The following is a 19,090-nucleotide window of genomic DNA, read 5'->3' as shown; positions in this document are numbered from 1 at the left end:
ACCTGAGTGAAGCAGAGGAAGTGAGGTCGATGAGGTGGAACCTTTGTTCTTGTTCTATGTTTCCCGGAGGATCGATCCTCTAATGTAACAGAGCTGGCAAGATTTATTTCCAGTTTAGTCTTTACCCTCCTGGACTTAACAGAATCCGGCACAGGCTCGCAAAATAAGTCTGCGAGGGCTCAGGGCTGTCGCACTGTCAAATCGCTGGTGCTTTGAGGGCTCTCTCATGGACTCTTACACACTTTATGCACACTGTCTCTAAGTCTGTATCCTACACGCTGCTGAAGGGAATTTAATACAATCCATAGCATTTGCATTAAAAATAGAGAACGGCAACTTCTAAGAATAAAGTGGTCAAACTACATTTTTATTATGCTATTAAACTACATAAACTGTACAATCACATGTGAACTAATCCAAAATGATGGGCCACATAAACGCTTTAGCCTCAGACATCATTAAGCGCTGTCTCATTGCTTATCATGTTTGTATAAAGACAAAATATATGAATAAGTGTTTTTATTTTTGGTTTGTTTTCTGAAAAAGTCAGGGAATTGTTCACATGATTATTTAAATATGAATACAGTCAATTATACAAACATCTGGGTAAAACATGGATTGTGCATTAAAACAATTACAATAATGCATGCACTGTGTATTAAAGCAGAACCTTTGGATGGGTAGGGATATCAAATATCAAATATTTGTCTGTAAATTACCCAAACTTTTGTTCCTTTTTAATATAACACCAAACACTCGTTGTGCTACTAAGCGTCACATGCCTGTGCACAATGCTGAGTTAATATCACTGCTGTGAATAAGACTGAAGCCCAGCTCTCTACCAAACTTCCTCCACTTCAAACCACTTCCTGTGAGCGTGTCTAGAAAGCTGGATGAGGAAGATGCTCCTCTTCTATCCAGTGACCTATGAGCACTGCCCTGTAAATCTCCCTGCTACCTCTCCCTCAGTCTGTCTCTCACTGCCCTCTATCCGTCGATGTCCTGTCAATCCGTCCCCTCCTTATCCTAAGCTCTACAGCTGTCAGCAGCCCTGGGTTAGCCTCAGTGCAAATTCCAAATCTGCTCCTTATCTTGCTGGCTTCACCTTTTACTTCAATTTAAGGAGATTTTCTCTCAGCTGCAATTTAGATTTGGTTTCTTTGCAGCGTTTTGTCTCCCATGCATCCGTGTCTCAGTTTGTATGACTACATTTCTACTGCAAGTCCATCCGTCTGTTCCTATCAATTCATCCCAGTATTTTGCTTATATTGGCTTTGCCTCTGTTTCAAACATGATGTGTCTTTCTGTCTGTCTGATCTCTCTTCCCATCTGTCTCTCTGTATCTGTGCTCCATACTGTCTCTCTTATGTCAGTCAGTCGAGCTTTCTCCGTCTCTCTCTCATAAACAGGACTCTTTCGGTACGTCTGGCCTTTTTCCGCTTTACGACAGTCTAACTGACAGAAGGAGAGAGTTATGAGGCACCATCTTTTCCTTGATTTTCAGCCTCTGTGCAGAGACATTTTACATCTCGACAATCTCACTTTTTAGGACTTTAGCTGACACTCCTATCCAGGCCCACTGAGTGAGTGAAAAACCGTAGGATTCAGCATCTTGCAGGGTGGCATTTGGTTGTTAATGGACATTGCCTTCTGCAAACATAATCCAAAAACACTAACACATTTTCCTGCGAGTCAACATTATATCTTTGTGAATATAATAATGCTGTCCATTATGGAACCTTGGTCTGTCGTATATCAAGTCATCTTTCAAATCTGTATAAAATGCTTAATGTACTTTTTTGATGCTTTTACCTCGGCAAATCTAACAAGCTCTCTGGGTAAGAGAAGTGTGTGAAAGAGTGTTTTTAAAACGTCCCTTTTAATCTGTTAGGCTGTCACTTTCTTTTTGTTGTAATCTACCTCATTTCTACTTCCTTACTAATCCTCGAGTTTGAGCCTCACTCATTGTAACATATTTAGCATTTGTAGTCCCTTGAGGTTAACTCTTATATTAACGATTAAACAAACCTTTTAAAAAAGCACTGCATAACAAATAAATGTTCTTGAGCTTATTATTTATTTAATAACAGTGGCACTTATTTACATTTATACATATGTATATAGAAATGTTTATTCATTGGGATAAACCCCTTGAGATGCACCATCTCGTTTTCAAGGGGGTCCCGACAATAGCAACAACTTACAGACAAACATAAACAAAAATGCAAAACATGACACACAAGACAAACCACATAACTATACAGTCTGTTAAGTGAAATTCAAGCAATGCACACAATCATTACAATTTGAGACAGTCGAGCAAATCAGTTTCATCAATATCAGTTATAACAAGTACAGACCAGTTGAAAGTGAGATAACAATGCATGTTTAAATAAACCCAATGATGCAAGAGATCTAATAGCAGCAGGTAAAGTATTCCAGTCTGTTGGGGCTTTGAAAATGAACGCTCTTCTGCCAATCAATTTTTTTGCAGAGGGGACAGAGAAATAAATCTGAACAGAATGTCTAACTTGATGATTTGGTGAGTAGGGTACGAAATACTGCTTTAAATAAGGGGGATAGTTAAGATAAATGCATTTAAATATCAGCTGAAGCCAATGCCTGTGTCTTCTTACATTTAAAGAAGGCCATTTAAGTTGGTTATACATTGTGCAGTGATGTGTACGAAAAGGACAACCAAGAACAAATCTGCATAGTCTGTTGGAGGCTATGTTGAGTGGAGCAAGATCTGATTTATGTGCATTTTGGTAGACAACATCACAATAGTCCATAATCTTGTCTTGGTGTTTGTGCAGTGATCTGCAATAGTCTATTATTCCATTGTTCTAGGACAGGATATTGACCATGATTTCTGGATGGTTGGTTTTGTACCGTTCCCTTTATCAGCCTTCATTTTCTTCTTGTTTAATAAACTATAATCCATTAAACCAACCAAACATATTAGTATTTTGTTATGATGGAAGCTTTTGCAGTGAGTGCATAAAGACTATTAGAGAAAATGTTCTAATAACTAGTGTCCAACCATAGCACCTACTGTTTGGTCTGAATAAGGGGGAACACAATTCATAGCCTTTTTCTAAAGAAAGATTATACAAATATTTACCTTTAGCTAAAAGAAAACCTATCTTAGTAGTTACTTTCTGTTCTCATCTCATCCACCTTCCCCATCTGCCTTTCTCCTTCCTGTTTTTGCCGTTGTTATTGTCACTACACCCACTAACAGTCAACGTGTTTGCCGTAGTTCGGTGTGCGAAGCCGGAACAAGTGTTTCTCTGAGGTGGAAAAATACAGACATTTCAGCTGTAGTGCCTCAACGCTAAAAAAAGGGAAAAAGAAACAGCCGTAACAACTAACTTATATCCCCGAGCAACCGTCATCAAACAAATATTCCATTCACTTAATTTCATTACATCGCTTTAAATGCACAGAGACACATACTGTACATGCACACACGCCAACACACTGCCTATAACCACACTCACAGCTATCTCATGGTAAATGCATGAATTGTTTCTGTTCCATATCACACACTTTTCCCGCTGGTAAACATCATTTCCCTCACTTTGGCTGTGATGACATATGTTCATATCGGTAATGAAAAAGGACAAAATCTCATTGCGTGACTGTCATTCTTTATAATAAATAACCCTGTTTCCATTACGCTTTCTCAGCCTGCTCCACATCCATTTCTGTGGCTTCTATATGTATTATAAATGATTTATATCCAGTGAATGTCAGCTGTGCTGTTTTGCATGTCAGATATTTCAAATGTTGCCCTGTCAGTGTAAAAGTATTTTCCCCGTGTCATTGTTCACAGAAATGCGCAGTATGAATGCTTAGGTTATGATATTTTGTCTGAAATACAAATAACAACATTTATAAAATAGACATCTTTGGAACCACAGAACTCATCTTAATGATAAACCATGGCAACGGGCAACCACCTTGTCTGTAAAAACATTCTTACATTCCCAACCAAAATAATTTTCCAATTTCAGTATTTTCTTTTAAATGATTACTGTAAACTGGAATACCATGACCATAGTGTGACATAGTTTGCTTCTCCTCTGTAGGACAAGACAGGAACATGATTGAGTGTTCAGTTAGAAAATGGTGGTCACAGCCTCTTCCTGGCTGCAGTTCGCTGCCTGCTGTATCTCTCTCACATAAAGTCCTTCAGAGACTCAAAGCAATGCATTGTACAAACGGGGCCCATTCTGTCAATCCTAAAATATATTTATGGTGATGCACTCATTTGTAAAAAAGAACGATACACATTAAAAAGTGGGAATTGTCTGTTTTGTAAATCTCTTTCAAAACTTTTGGATGTGTGGATGAAAAGAATGTCCTCAGTGGCGGGTACTCACTTGTTCTGGTGCTTGGAGCCCTGGAGGTGTGCATGGTACTGCTCGATAGAGTTTAGGACAACACTGCAGACACTGCAAGAGTAACTACTGCGCAGCCCTGGAGAGACACAAACACACAGGTTACTGTGAGGGCATTTTCAATAAGTACTGTACAGCTTATTCAATCTTAACACACTTTCATCAACTGGATCATCGTTAGCAGCAGCAGTGAGGCAAACATCAGCCATGATACACATTTGAACTGATGAGTGTCATTTAGACGTTTTTCTTTTACACTACAGTGCATACTAATTATCCTCATTACAGGATCTAGAAGAATATTTGATTGGAGTGATCAGTAGCAGAAAGCCAGATAAATGTTTAGAACCTTGGAGAATGTTATTTTGTTCCTATGTTTGTGTGTGAAGGTGCCTTTTGAAACTTCAACAAGGTGGAGGAATTGGGACACTCGGGGTAAAAAAAGAACAGTGCAGCAGGTTGTGCACTTGTGTACTACTGTGTACGGCTGTGCACTCTTTATTGTATCCGTGAAATGCGTGCTTGAGACACAGATGTGAGATAATTAGAGGGTTTGCAGGTGGTCGAGATGAACATCCAGAAATAGATGGATGAGGATGGAGATACTGACAGAGCAGAGTGGGGTGAAGAGAGAAGGGGAGGGGCAGGCGAGGCGGAGAGTTAGGTGAAAGAGGAACATTTCCGGAGAAAATTAAGACGTGTATAAAAGACCAAGTGGAGTAGCCGGAGACGTGGTAATTGTCACACTGCAGCAGTGATGTCGAATGCATGCTGGGCTTAGGGGGAAACAATGACATGTGTATCCCCTCCCCCAAAAAAGTCCTCTTGTATGTGGTAACTACAGCATGGCCACACAAATCTGTTTTCTTTCATGAGGGCAGAGGATCACAGGAAAAGCTCTCTGTATCAACAAGGATAGATCAATCAGCAACATAACATAGTTGGCCTGTGTATTTCATGTGTATTATACCAATTCTATTTTTGCTTTCTCACATTGTGCGCACCGTAATGCCGTCACCACCAATCAGAGATGAACAACCTTGACACTTCAGAATTGTATGGCAAAGCAGTCAAAAACGAATAACTTGAAGCCCTTTCCCTCCCAGTCTGCCACAATGAACACCCCCCCCCCCCCCCCCATTCCTTCTCTGAGCACATTCATTTTCATTATCTGACAACAAATGTGTAATTCTGGCTGTGGCGACTGCATTTGGGTGTGCTTGCTTATGTGGTTGTGCCCTTTTCTCCGCTGTCATTACTGTCCTTGAGATTTACGAGTTGCCTGTGTATTCCATCACCTTTTTGACCTTCTGTGGCGGTAATTGGTGAAGTGTGTTGTGTTGGGGGATGAAGTTGTGATACAGTTAGTAGTGGTGGGGGGTTATTTCGACTGGGCCACGGCTGCATAATGTGGCATATCTGCTCCCTGTGGTCTGAGTCGCTCTGTCTGTTTCAGGGGTGATTAAGGACACACAGTCATTTACAAGAAAGCTAAAACTGGATTAGTTGCCTGGAGGAAGCGCTGCCTTGGCTTGAATGTTGATATTTTGCATCTATTAGGAGCTAATAACGGAGTGTGTGTGCGTGAAGTGAGGGGAAAAAAAGAGATAGTATCCTCTTCAACCAAAATGTCATTACTTCTGTTCTCTCTTAATGAAAAGGCAATTCATTGGAGAAGAGATGATTTAGAAAAAGAAAGGAATGATAATTCTCTCATTCTTCTTCCCTTTCGCTTCCTCATAATTCTGTACCGCTGCAAGGATTACACAGAGGTCTTTTCTTGTGTACACGATTAACCGTGTGTGTGTGTGTGTGTGTGTGTGTGTGCACAAAGACAGATTCCCTGCTTTCAGACTGATTGATGTAACCTCCCCACTGCCTGGCCGAGATGCACTGATGTACAATATGCTGCAGCTTGTGTCTGTGCCAGAAAATACACACACACACACACACACACACACACACACACACACACACACACACACACACACACACACACACACACACACACACACACACACACACACACACACACACACACACACACACACACACACACACACCACACACTCACACACTCTACTTTTGGTTAAATAAAGCAGTTCTGGCATAAGAAAACACTGTGCCCTAATCCATGTTAATTACATGCAGGGAACGTGTGTGTGCAACTGAGCTGACAGCATGCAGCGCAGGGTTGTGAATGTGGGTTTTTTTGTGAGCATGAGCAGTATTTGTGAGGGTGTTTCTAAGCATTGTTAATTAAACATGAAGATATGCCAGGGAGGGAGAAAAGAGGGGGTGAGACTAGCTAAGACAGTGGGTGTGGAGCGGGTTGTGACTGTCGTTAAAAGCAACAAAATGACGGAATGACGCCTATGTGTTTGTCAAAAAAGTTATGAGATGTTGGAAGAAAACTGAGAAAAGGTTGTTCATTTCAAGAGATTTACTATTTCTTTGCAATTTGAGTTTCATATATTCTAAGTAGGCCTCAGCACAAGCAACACTATTGTCCCATTTGAAGTCGCCAAGCGCTAACTGCAGCCTCTCAGGGTTTACAGGCAGTGGTCAGCACAAACGACTGTATTGAACATTGTTGGTTAAATAGTTTGGTTTTAGAACGCATAGAGAAAAAAAAAGCTTTAAACATACTTTACAACAAACGCTTAGCATCAAGTTACATGGTAATTTCAAGGTAGAATTTTCCTTTGTTTTCTGCTTCCTCCTTTGGGACCGACTGCATCTGAGAATATCACTGTGGTATTCATGTGTAGTGTTATTCGCAGTGGAGGCAGGCATAATAGTTTTCAGAGCTCTTCAGAGCCTTTGTGCTTCAGTACACCATTAGTTTACCATGTGCTTTGGAAGATTATAACAAAACTGGATCCAGAAAGAAGCCCATTGAAGCAATCAAAACCAACAGTCTGCCGCAAAGGCTTGACGGTACGTCTCCTAGAATATATCACAAATACCATCGCAGAGAGGGGTGGAGCAGGGATTCAGAGTGAGAAGGAAGTGGAATTCTACCAAGCTACAATCTTTGAAGGACCTATAGAGGGACTAATTAGTTTAGCAGAGAACGTGACAGTAATAGGACAGACCATCTGTTTTGACGAAAAATTATCATACACAGGAAACAAACTATTTCTGAAGTAATGCCTTTAGATAAAACTACCATATTCTTAAGTTTCCAAACTGACGCTACAGCTCATTAATTAAATTGTGTTATTTGTCTTCCATCTCAACTTGACTTTTACATCTAGAGGTGTGCAGTGATGTCGTTTTATTTGCCGACCCAGAACCCTAGCATCACAAGGGGTCCCTCAACAAAAAGCAATAGGATTTTTTTCCTATGGATTTTGAAATATTGGTTAAAATAAGATCTCTGGCAGACATGCATTTATGAGACTTGCACGTTTGGTTCAGCAGGGTAGCCAAAATGTTAAGACCACTTTTATTTCTTTATTTGAGCGTAAATGCAATCACCAGAAGTAAAAGGCTAAGATTTGGCTATCAACAAACTAACATTCTCAGCTCAACCACACCTTTATTCCAGGCATCCAACCAACCAACCAACCCACCTATGTTCAGATTGAACAACATTGACTCCGAAAAGAGGGAACCGGAAGTAGTAAGATGCTAACACATTTTCAAGTTTTAAGACTCATTCATGCAGCACTTTATAAATAGACTCAGGCTGGCTATTGTTTGAACACTTTATATGATGTATTGACAGTTCCAATTTGATACCTGAGTTTCAGGATTGATGTCAAAACATTACATTTGTAGTGTACATTAGATGACATGCTTGAGATATGTATGAAATCTATCAGAGATGGCATGTAGTTGTGAAATAAATACTATGAAAGAGGACCATATAGGAATAAGAGACGCTTTTTAGCCTTGGTTATCAAGTGGAAAAGTAAATGGCAGGATTTCCAGTATTTACTATTTGGTCAGGGACAATCCATTAAAGTCTGGAATATTTAAACCTTTGGTCATAATGCCAGGTAAATACAGTTCCTTCCTGAGCACAATTTGTATTAAGATTTGGCCTTAATGACAGTGGGCTGCGATACCCTCGCCTACTCGAGTGTAATAAATGAGTATCGATAAAATAGCATGTACTGTACATATAATAAACACATTTGGACTGTTCAGTTCAGTCATGGTTAATGAGAACCAGTGCAATAAAGGTCAGCATTTACACTTGTATATAAAAATAACATGCTTATCTAGAGGCGCCCATTATTATTATCTAGCAGATAATGTCCCGTGTAATCAAGAAAACAGCATGGAACGCAAATATGAGTGTTGATGATAAATCGTTCAACTGGGAAAGTATAAAACTTAAAGAAAAAACTGGTATTTATATGTGGAATTTACAGTACCTGCTGTACAGTTTATCTTGTTTACATGTGCGCGTATAAAAGCGATTTGCTTTTGCAACTCTGTCACGGTGAGTGCTGCCTCATGGGCGATGAGGTCAGCTCTGTGTCCCAACACCGGCACAGTCATCAATTACACAGCAATTTCCCTGCTTTGGTACCTCCCCAGTCCTCACACATGCACACAACACACACACAGACACGCACACATGCACACATATACACATACACATACACACATGTAGCCCAATCCTAGATGCTTATCTCACTGCTTCTAATTATCTACTGAGTCTCCAGAGAGTGGAGACAATGCCACGGCTCTGTCTTGAGGGGTTTCTACTCCTGTTGTGATTTATGTAAAAAGACAACCGAGTCAGCCTGGCTCCATTGCTCGTCAGTGGCCAGCCCCACTGCAACTCCCTCGTCCACCTCCGTAATCCATCTCCAAGGGTTTTGTCTGGCACCTAGTCGTGAAGAATAACCACAGACTCCCCTGGGCCCTGTCTGCACAATTACACCGGGAAAATCCAGGAGTAAGAAAAGGTTTCGATATAAATGTCATATCCTTTTTTTTATATGTTTTGGTCTTGAGAGTCTGAAAGGGGAAGCGGGAAATAGGGAGAGAGACAAAGACAGAATATGCGAGTACAAGTAAAGGTCAGTGTCATCAATATGACACATCCAGACAATGCAGCAGGCAGTCTGTGCAGCTATAGTTTGGAGAGAGAGAGAGGAAATATTGGTGTGTAAATAATTCACCTGCAACTCGTGGGGAGTTAATGAGGATGACAGATGAGACATGACGAGAGATAGGAGCCCCTAGTGGTGAACTCACACACACGCGCATGCATTTACACACACAAATACCACAGCAACAACACAAGACAGAGTGCAGCAGAAGGAAGAGGGGCGAGGAAAAAAAGAAAAACCGAGTGTAAAGAGAAAACAGTTTCACAGCGTGAAAAGGAGGACAAAAGGACAGAGACGAATCTGCACTTGGCTAAGACACAATTTCTCCCTCCTCTCTGTCTCAGTTCAGCTTCAGCCACGAGATTACACCCGGTTATACCTGTGAATTCACACCTGAAACGGTGATGAAAGCCAATCAGATGTGAGAATCTTGCACCAATGGAAATGTGTCTAACTCAGGAAGAACAAACGCCTGCTGACAATGGAGCCGTACTGCGGTGAACAAAGTGTTTCAGACTGTAGGCACTGGAACAAACACTTGATTGATGGCATGTATAATAGATCATGTCAGCTGTGAGCTCACTTGGAAATATGGGACCATTCATTGCCCTTGAAAAGAAGGCGGGTAATAGATTTTGCAGTAGAGCGTCACTCTCCACCAAGAGCAAATATCTTTGATCAAATACAAATCTGACTATGTTATACTTCAAGTTTGATTTATCTTCTGGAGTTACATGCTGAGATTTGGAGTTGAAACCCCAAAACAGCTGAGGTTGTGGGATGTGGGTCACAGTGTGTGGAAGGAGGACGATATCCAACATGACACCACTTAAAGCCTCTGAGCCAGTGTAGGCGGCAACATGACTCATGCTCTTAATATGATTGGCTTCTTGAGATGATGGTTTGTGTCATGGCACCTGGAGCACAAAGCGCACGGTGCAGCTTCAGCTCACAGAGGATTTGCATGTGTGTGTGTGTGTGTGTACGAAGCAGTGTAGACATGCAGTGTGTCAGATTGGAATGTGTGTGTAGTCGAAGTGTTGTGGTACTCGCAGAGTGGGTGTTTCTCAATCTCGAGTAAAGCTGCTCCAGAGCCACTATTTCAAGTATACTACGTCATCGAGTGCCGCCGAAGTACTGTTCCAATGTCCAGCATACTTGGAAATCTACCAAGCCCGGCGTACTTCGTTTGGAGAAATTTCGAGGCTTCACATGTGTAGACTCCGGTCTTACCCCCTAATCGCACCAGGAGCGTCTGCGCTGCGGCTGCGCCGCGCTGCGACCTCCTTCTGCGTCCTAACCTACCAGGCGCGTTTCAAAACGTTGCGGGAAGCGGAGCGTCTTGTGTGCAGCCTCGCAGTTGTTGGATGAACATTCCACTTCCTGCCTGCGCTGCGCTGCGCCGCGCTGCGCCGCGCTGCGCCGCGCTGCGCCGCGCTGCGCCGCGCTGCGCCGCGCTGCGCCGCGTCAAAAATAGGATTCATCCTATATTTTAGAAATTCCTTGCGGCGAGGAGCTTCTGGGACGCTTCGAGCCGCGGCGCAGCGCGGCGCAGCGTGTCTGGTGGAATAGCACCCATTGACTAGAGTGGCCGCCGATCGCTAAAAACGCCGCAGCCGCAGCGCAACGCAGTGCAGACGCTCCTGGTGCGATTAGGGGGGTTAAAATCCTCACAATGCTTTGCGCACGGACCAATTTGCCCAAACCTGTGGCGTAAAATGTAAGGCGGGGCCTCTCATATGACCAGTGGCGGATTTAGGATTGTAGGAGATCCGGGGCTTAGCCCAGGAGTTGTTGGGGGGGGGGGGTGGTGCAGGGGTAAAATGCTATTTTTTTACAAGTGGGGGGGTGGACTGAACATCCTTTAGGGGGGGCGTCGCCTACTCTAGGGGGGTCCGGGGGCATGCTCCCCCGGGAAGATTTCTTTTTAAATATTGAAGTTAATAGCATCAATCTGGTGCACTTTGAGAGCAACATTAACCCTACCTTAATAATACCTTAAAGCGGACAAAAGGCACTGGAGAACACTAATTCATTAACACCCTTTAATGAAGCAAACTAATGCCTTACTCACTGAAATACAGTCGTTTACTTATTTTGGTGAAACGAATGTGCGTAAAGTTTTAAAGGATGCGGATAGTCTCACCTTGATTCTGGCGCATTGCTGATCGTTTTATAGATCTATTCTCATCCACCATCTTTGTTTGTGACGTAAATAGTGTCACGTTTCTGAATCGGACACTGGATGCAGTCACAGCCAATCGGAGTCTGATTCAGAGGGTTACCTGTCAGTTCCGTTGCCTATCAGTTCCGTTGCTATGGTTCCGTTGTTATGTGTACTGAGGAAGTCAGGAGGAAGTTGATTGAGAGAGGGGGGGGGCTTATGGATACAGAGTTGAAGAGGTGGGTTTTGAGGCGGGGACTGGAACAGGGTGAGGGACTCAGACTCACGGAGGTATTGGGGGAGGGAGTTCCAGAGCTTCGGGGCTTCCACAGAGAAGGCTGTGTCCCCGAAGCTCCGGAGTTTGGCCTTGGGGATGGAAAGCAAACCGGCTGAGGTGGATCTGAGGGACCGGGGTGGTTGGTAGAGGATGAGGAGGTCAGTGAGGTAGGGGGGGGCCAGATGGTGGAGGGCTTTTGAAAGTGAGGACCAGGAGTTTGTAGTGGATGCGGTGTGAAACGGGGAGCCAGTGGAGTTCTTTGAGGACCGGGGGTGATGTGATGCCATGATTTGGTGTGGGTGAGGAGTCTGGCGGGCTGCGTTCTGGACACGCTGGAGTCTTACTGAGGGATGTGGAGCTGATGCCGTAGAGGAGTGAGTTTGCAGTAGTCAAGGCGGGAGGAGATGAAGGCGTGAATGAGTCGCTCAGCTGCAGGGCGGGTGAGAGAGGGACGGAGTTTGGCAATATTGTGGAGGTGGAAAAATGAGGTTTTTACAACTTGACGGATGTGGGGGCTCGAGGGAGAGGGTGGGGTAAAATATAACGCCAAGGTTGCGTGCCTGGGTGGGAGGGGGAAACAGGGGTGCCATCAATGGTGACTGTCAGGTTGGGGGTTTTTGCTGAGGTGGATTTGGAGCCGATGAGGAGGAGTTCCAGTTTTATTGCTGTTTGAGTTTTGAGGAAGTTGTGTTGCATCCAGGATTTTATTGCAGTCACACAGGATTCGATGTGGGTGAGGGGGGGGGGTGTTGGGGGATTTGGTGCTGAGGTAAATCTGGGTGTTGTCGGCGTAACAGTGAAAGTCCAGGTTGTATTGGCGGAGAATCTGACCAAGGGGGAGATTAGATGATGAAGAGGAGGGGGCCAAGTACTGAACCTTGGGGAACACCTTGGGTGACTGAAGCTGTGGCAGAGGAGTGGTTGTTGAGGGAGATGAAGTGGGATCTGTCGGAGAGGTAGGACTGGAGCCACATGAGTGCAGTACCTTCGATACCGATATCCTGGAGTCGGGGTAAGCAAGGATGGAGTGGCTCACGGTATCGAAGGCTGCACTCAGGTCGAGGAGGATGAGGATGTTGAGGGAACCGGTGTCAGCAGAGGTGAGGAGGTCATTGAGGGCCGTTTCTGTGCTGTGGTTGGGGACGAAAACCAGACTGAAGGGGGTTCAAAAGCTGGTTGGTTTGGAGATGGCGGTGGAGTTGTTTGGAGATAATGCGTTCTCTTGTTTTTGAGAGAAAGGGGAGGTTGGAGATGGGACGGTAATTACTGAGGGAGGAGGGATCCAGACCGGGTTTCTTGAGGATGGGAGTGACAGCAGCAGTTTTGAAGGCAGAGGGAACGGTTCCTTGGGACAGGGAGGAGTTGAAAAGGTTGACAAGGTAGGGGCAGAGGACGGGGAGACAGGACTTCAGTATAGGGGTGGGTAGAGGGTCAAGGAAGCAGGTTGTGGGTTTGGAGGAGCTGATCAGTTTGAGTATTTCAGGGGGGGTAACCAGAGTGAACTGGGAGAGGCGGCCGTGGGGAGGAGGGCTCGGGAGGTCCAGGGAGATGGGGGGAGAAAATTGTGGCGGTGGATGCTGGGGGAGATGTATGTGTGTCAGATGCAGCGGATAGGGAGAGATTAATGGCAGTGATTTTGTCAGAGAAAAACTGGAGGAATGAACTGCATAAAGTGGAAGTGGAGGAAGGGAGGGTGTCAGCACGGGGTTTGAGGAGCTTGTTGACGGTGGAGAAGAGGGTCCTGGGGTTATGGAAGGGGTCGGTAAAGATGGTGGAGAGGTAAGCAGTTTTGCGGCAGTGAGGGCGTCTCTGTAGGTAGTGAGATGGAGTTTGTAGGATTCATGGTGAACTGTGAGGGATGATTTCTTGGTTAGGTGTTCAAGCTGGCGGCCGGTTTGCTTCAGCTTACGGAGTGCAGGGGTGAACCAGGGTGAGGAGGTTTTAAAAGTGATATTTTTCCTTTTGAGGGGGGCCAGGCTGTTGAGGGAGGCGAGTAAGGCAAGGCAAGGCAAGTTTATTTATATAGCACTTTTCAACACAAGGCAATTCAAAGTGCTTTACAAAAAATGAAAGAGATTAAGAAAATGGCATTTAAAATCAGTCATTAAAAAGAAAAGCTAATAAAATAAACATTAAAAGAAAAAATACAATTGATAAAAGTTACAGTGCTGTCAATTAAACATTAAAAGAAAAAAGTACATGGATAAAAGTTACAGTGCAGTCTAAGATATGAATAGTTCAATTAAAAGCAGCGACAAAAAGAAAAGTCTTCAGCCTGGATTTAAAAGTAGTCAGAGTTGTAGCGGACCTGCAGGTTTCTGGGAGTTTGTTCCAGATATTTGGAGCATAATAACTGAATGCTGCTTTACCATGTTTAGTTCTGACTCTGGGGACAGAAAGCTGACCAGTCCCTGAAGACCTGAGAGATCTGGATGGTTCATAATTTAGCAGGAGGTCAGAAATGTATTTTGGGCCTAAACCATTCAGTGCTTTATAAACCAGCAGCAGTATTTTGAAATCTATTCTTTGACACACAGGAAGCCAGTGTAAAGACTTCAGAACTGGAGTGATGTGATCCACTTTCTTAGTGTTAGTGAGGACTCGAGCAGCGGCGTTCTGAATTAGCTGCAGCTTCCTAATAGATTTTTTAGTGAGACCTGTGAAGACACCATTGCAGTAGTCGAGTCTACTGAAGATAAAAGCATGGACAAGTTTTTCCAAATCCTGCTGTGACATTAGTCTTTTAATCCTAGATATATTCTTTAGGTGATAGTAGGCTGATTTAGTAACAGTTTTAATGTGACTGTTGAACTCAGGTCAGAGTCCATGACTACACCTAGATTTCTGGCTTTATCTGTTGTTTTGAACATTGCACACTGAAGCTCAGCGCTAACTTTTATACGTTCTGCCTTGGCCTGCAAAAAACCATTACCTCAGTTTTATCTTTGTTTAATTGGAGAAAGTTCTGACACATCCAGTCATTGATTTGTTCAATGCACTTACTCAGTGTTTGAATTGGAGCATAGTCTCCTGGTGAATTGTTACGTAAATTTGTGTGTCATCTGCATAGCTATGGTAACTTATTTTGTTGTTCTTCATTATCTGAGCCAGTGGTAGCATGTAGATGTTTAAAGAGAAGAGGGCCCCAAGATGGAGCCTTGAGGAACCCCCACATGTCATATTTGTCAACTCAGATGTGTATTTACCTATAGAAACAAAGTTGTTCTATGTCCTTTAAGTAGGATTCAAACCCAATTTAGAACTGTTTTCCGAAAGTCCCACCCAGTTCTCCAGTCGGTTCTAGTAATATTGCTGTGGTCAACAGTGTCAAACGCAGCACTGAGATCTTAATAATACTAACACTGAAGTTCTGCCACTGTCTGTGTTTAAGTGGATGTCATTAAAGACCTTTACAAGAGCAGTCTCAGTGCTGTGGTTTGGACGAAAGCCTGACTGGAACAATCCAAACAGTTATTTAAATGCAAGAAATTACTCAACTGTTGAAAAAACAACTTTTTCAATGATTTACCTAGAAATGGGAGGTTTGATATGGGCCTGTAATTGTTCATTACTGAAGCATCTAGATTATTCTTTTTTAAGAGCGGTTTAATGACTTGCAGTTTTCAGGGCCTTGTGGAAAAATACCTGAGTGAAGAGATTTGTTTACTATATGAAGTAGATCTGAGGCCATGCAAGGCAAAACATCTTTGAAAAATCCTGTTGGAATAATATCAAGGCAGCAAGAGGAGGATTTCAGAAGTTGAATAATGTCCCTCTAGGTTTTTATCATTAAATCTGATGGAATTGTGGTCATGATGTCTGAATTGATGTTAAGTGGAGTAGGGACAAACACATTTGCACATTTGCTGTTCCTGAGTAGGGTGGAATTAAGGTGGTTGGAGTTTTTCATCGGGTGAGCTGAGGTTCGAGTCCAGGGGAGAGTAGAGGATAGCAGGTCGGAGAGGTACTGGGGATCGACAGAGCGTAAATTACGGAAGGTGATGTTCCTGGATGGGGGGGGGGGGGGGGGTGGGCGGGACGGGGGAGGCGATGGGTGAACTGTATGAGTTTGTTTGGTCAGAGAGGGGGAAAGGGTTAATATATATTATATATATATATATTAGTGTCTACAGTGTGTGCCTATTGAGCTGTTTTGGAGCCATGTGGGACATAACCTGATCATTGCCCCTCCCTCTCACTGTCTAAGTGAACGGTGACTGTAAAAACTACACTGCGCATGCTCAGAATATTTTCCCTATTTGACCATAGGGGCACTGAGTTTGCCATCCCCACCATACTCCATCTCACATAATTCAGAGCTGATTGGCTGTAAGTACGTGTGCCGTGAAAAGTGTGGTGTGTAAAGAGGAGACGAGAGAGGTGCAGTGACGCGTCCTAAAACCAGGAAGTAAGCTGCGCATTGGCTTCCCTCGACAAAAAAGCAATGACATTTCTCCATAGGATTTTAGAAAATAGCTCGAAATAAGATCTGTGGGAAACGTACCGGTTAGATAAATGCACGTTTTGTTCAGCCGGATAATATCCACATGTCTACCCTACGTTTATAATTTTCGAATGACTTTTGAAACTACAAGAAGATAAGGAGGACTTTACAAAAAAGTAATAGAGATTTTTTGTCCAGAGGGATAGGCAAATGGACTTCATCTTCAAGGTCAAGGTAAGACCACAATTTTATTGAAAATGGGATCTTACTAAGAGAGAACAATTTAATATTACATGATTAAATTACATTTTTTGGGTATCCTTTTGTTGAACTGTCTGTTTAAATTAATCGATAGAATCAGACTAAAAAAGCTTTTTGAAATAATATTTTTTGAAATAGGTCAAAATATAATATTTGTAAACCTGAAGAGTCAGTGCCTCACCAGCCATGAACCTCACTGCACGTCACTGCAGAAGCTTATAGACATCTACGTTTTTTGTGCCCCACCACCTTTGTATATAAAAAAGCCACTGGTTACATCACTCTTTTTCACTTCTTACTCAGTCAGCCAGAGTGCAGATATCACCATTAGATTCACAAACCTGAAACATCATCCATTTCTTCACTGCTGGTGGTGACATTGTTGTCAGCTTCTGATACTGCTGCTGCTGCAGCTTGTTGGCGCTGCTTCGATGAAAATAACGTTCTAATATCCATAACTTTATAGGCTATTAGGTTTAAAACTCGTCAGGCACTAGGAAGGATCACTTCTTCTTAAGGGCAGGGAAGGCTACGCAGTACGCAGGCTACTGTCCCGCAGCGGCTGCCTCTCTGGTGGACTCCGGTACTGCACATTACTCCCGAGACGTTTAAAAAAAAAAAAAAATGTAATTTCCCCCCCCCCTCATATTACAGCATAGCTCTGACACTTGTTACTAGTGCCAGCAGTGCAGCATGTTAAACTGTCCTGACAAAGTAATGGGACCTACAGTATGTTGGCATGCTGCATACATCATACCTACAGTAAAAGGAAATACATTACGTTATATCATCTAACAACATCATATTTCTGCTGAAGGTTAAGGATGAGTGCCAAAGTAAATCAGGAACTTGTGTTTTACGATTGCACTGAAAGGTTTGGTTTTTTCTGTTATAGAATTTATTTGTAAAACACAAGTTTATTTAATTACGTAGCGTAAAAATGTAATTTTTTTTTAAAGTGAAACATCCGGGGCTTTTCAGAAAACATCCGGGGCTTGAGCCCAAGTAGCCACCCCCTAGCGCCACCACTACATATGACGCACACTTGCTCGCCTGTTCCACTCTTCGTTTTCCGAATGCCAGGAAGGATTCTTGCCTCGCTTCTGAAGCAAGATGCTCGGCAGACATGTGCTACCAAGCAAGCGTACTCGACATTGAGAAACACCCAGTATGTTGGGCTGTGTGCTGCTGCAGTAGGAGGCTGTTAGACGATATCACTTCATAGGAACCAGGAATTTAAAAAAAATCACTTCCTGTGCCAAAGACTATTAATAATTTCATTAGAATAGCCTTCTTGGCATAAATGTGTGTGTGAGCATGTGAATAAGTGTCCTCTTGCTGCTACATTTGTGCATGGAAGTATTTGTGTAGGAGGGAGAAAGAATATAAATTAAAAACCCAGGAATCGCTACGTAATTAAATAAACCTGTGTTTTACAAATTAATTCTAGAACAGAAAAAACCAAACCTTTCAGTGCAATCGTAAACACAAGTTCCTGATTTACTTTGGCACTCATCCTTAACCTTCAGCAGAAATAATGTTGTTAGATGATAACGTAATGTATTTCCTTTTACTGTAGGTATGATGTATGCAGCATGCCAACATACTGTAGGTCCCATTACTTTGTCAGGACAGTTTAACATGATGCACTGGCTGGCACTAGTAACAAGTGTCAGAGCTATGCTGTAATATGAGGGGGACTGTGACCACAGACAACCAACATGGAGAGGATTGACTGATGTGTTAACATTCAGAAACACTTCTAGGGAGAAACACATGTTTGTGATGATGGATGAGCTTTATATGATTTTGTTTATCTTTAGCTTAGTACCCTTATGATCTTGTATTACATTTCCTCAAGTGATTTAAGAAAAAGCAATGGAAAGTAAATAAGCAGAGGGCAAGCAAGGGCATCGAGCTCCAAAACACCTGTTTCCCTACAGGTACAATTAATGCAACTCGACAGCCCCATTATTTGTTTTACCCACGGCTGTTCTTTACCATGTTTTTGAACTACATGGCCCAATTTGTCAGCTTTCTTTGAGAAATCTGTAGCTTCAAAACCCGAACCGCTATATCTGGATATATCTGGTGCTTCTTCAAAAACACAAATGACATAGACAGAGTTTCACAATAAAAACAATGCCTTTGAACATTTAAATATGTTGTGATCACCCTACGACAGAAGTATAAAGCTTTGAATCAAATGAAGGTTTTCTATCATTTTTGATTTGTTTTCGATGCAGCAGCATGTAAATCAAAGTATTGCACATAATTAATAGAAACAGATATGGTTCAAGGACACCGGTAGTGGGTCACAGAACCCGTATTCATCAGAATGCACAGTGAATGTGAATAAGCCGACCTTAACAGTAACTTGCTGGTGGTGCTAATTCTGTCTGTGAATAACGGGTGTGGCTTTCCTCAGTAAGAAATCGGTGAAATGGATACCACATAGAAAGG

At 42.8% G+C, this 19,090-nt stretch overlaps 1 protein-coding gene across 1 annotated transcript in view; it reads right to left on the bottom strand.

Annotated features, from left to right (window-relative positions):
* Positions 1 to 19,090, bottom strand: part of zgc:171482 (zinc finger protein) — a 63,265-nt gene that overhangs the window by 7,528 nt on the left and 36,647 nt on the right. Inside the window, 1 exon segment of the mRNA XM_034203837.1 lies at positions 4,389 to 4,485. Within this exon segment, the coding sequence (XP_034059728.1) occupies positions 4,389 to 4,485 (97 nt within the window).

The sequence above is a fragment of the Gymnodraco acuticeps genome, unplaced genomic scaffold (genome assembly GCF_902827175.1).
Source record: "Gymnodraco acuticeps unplaced genomic scaffold, fGymAcu1.1, whole genome shotgun sequence".
NCBI lineage: Eukaryota > Metazoa > Chordata > Actinopteri > Perciformes > Bathydraconidae > Gymnodraco > Gymnodraco acuticeps.
Note: the sequence above shows the minus strand (reverse complement) of the source record. Positions and strands in the feature narration are given on the sequence as shown.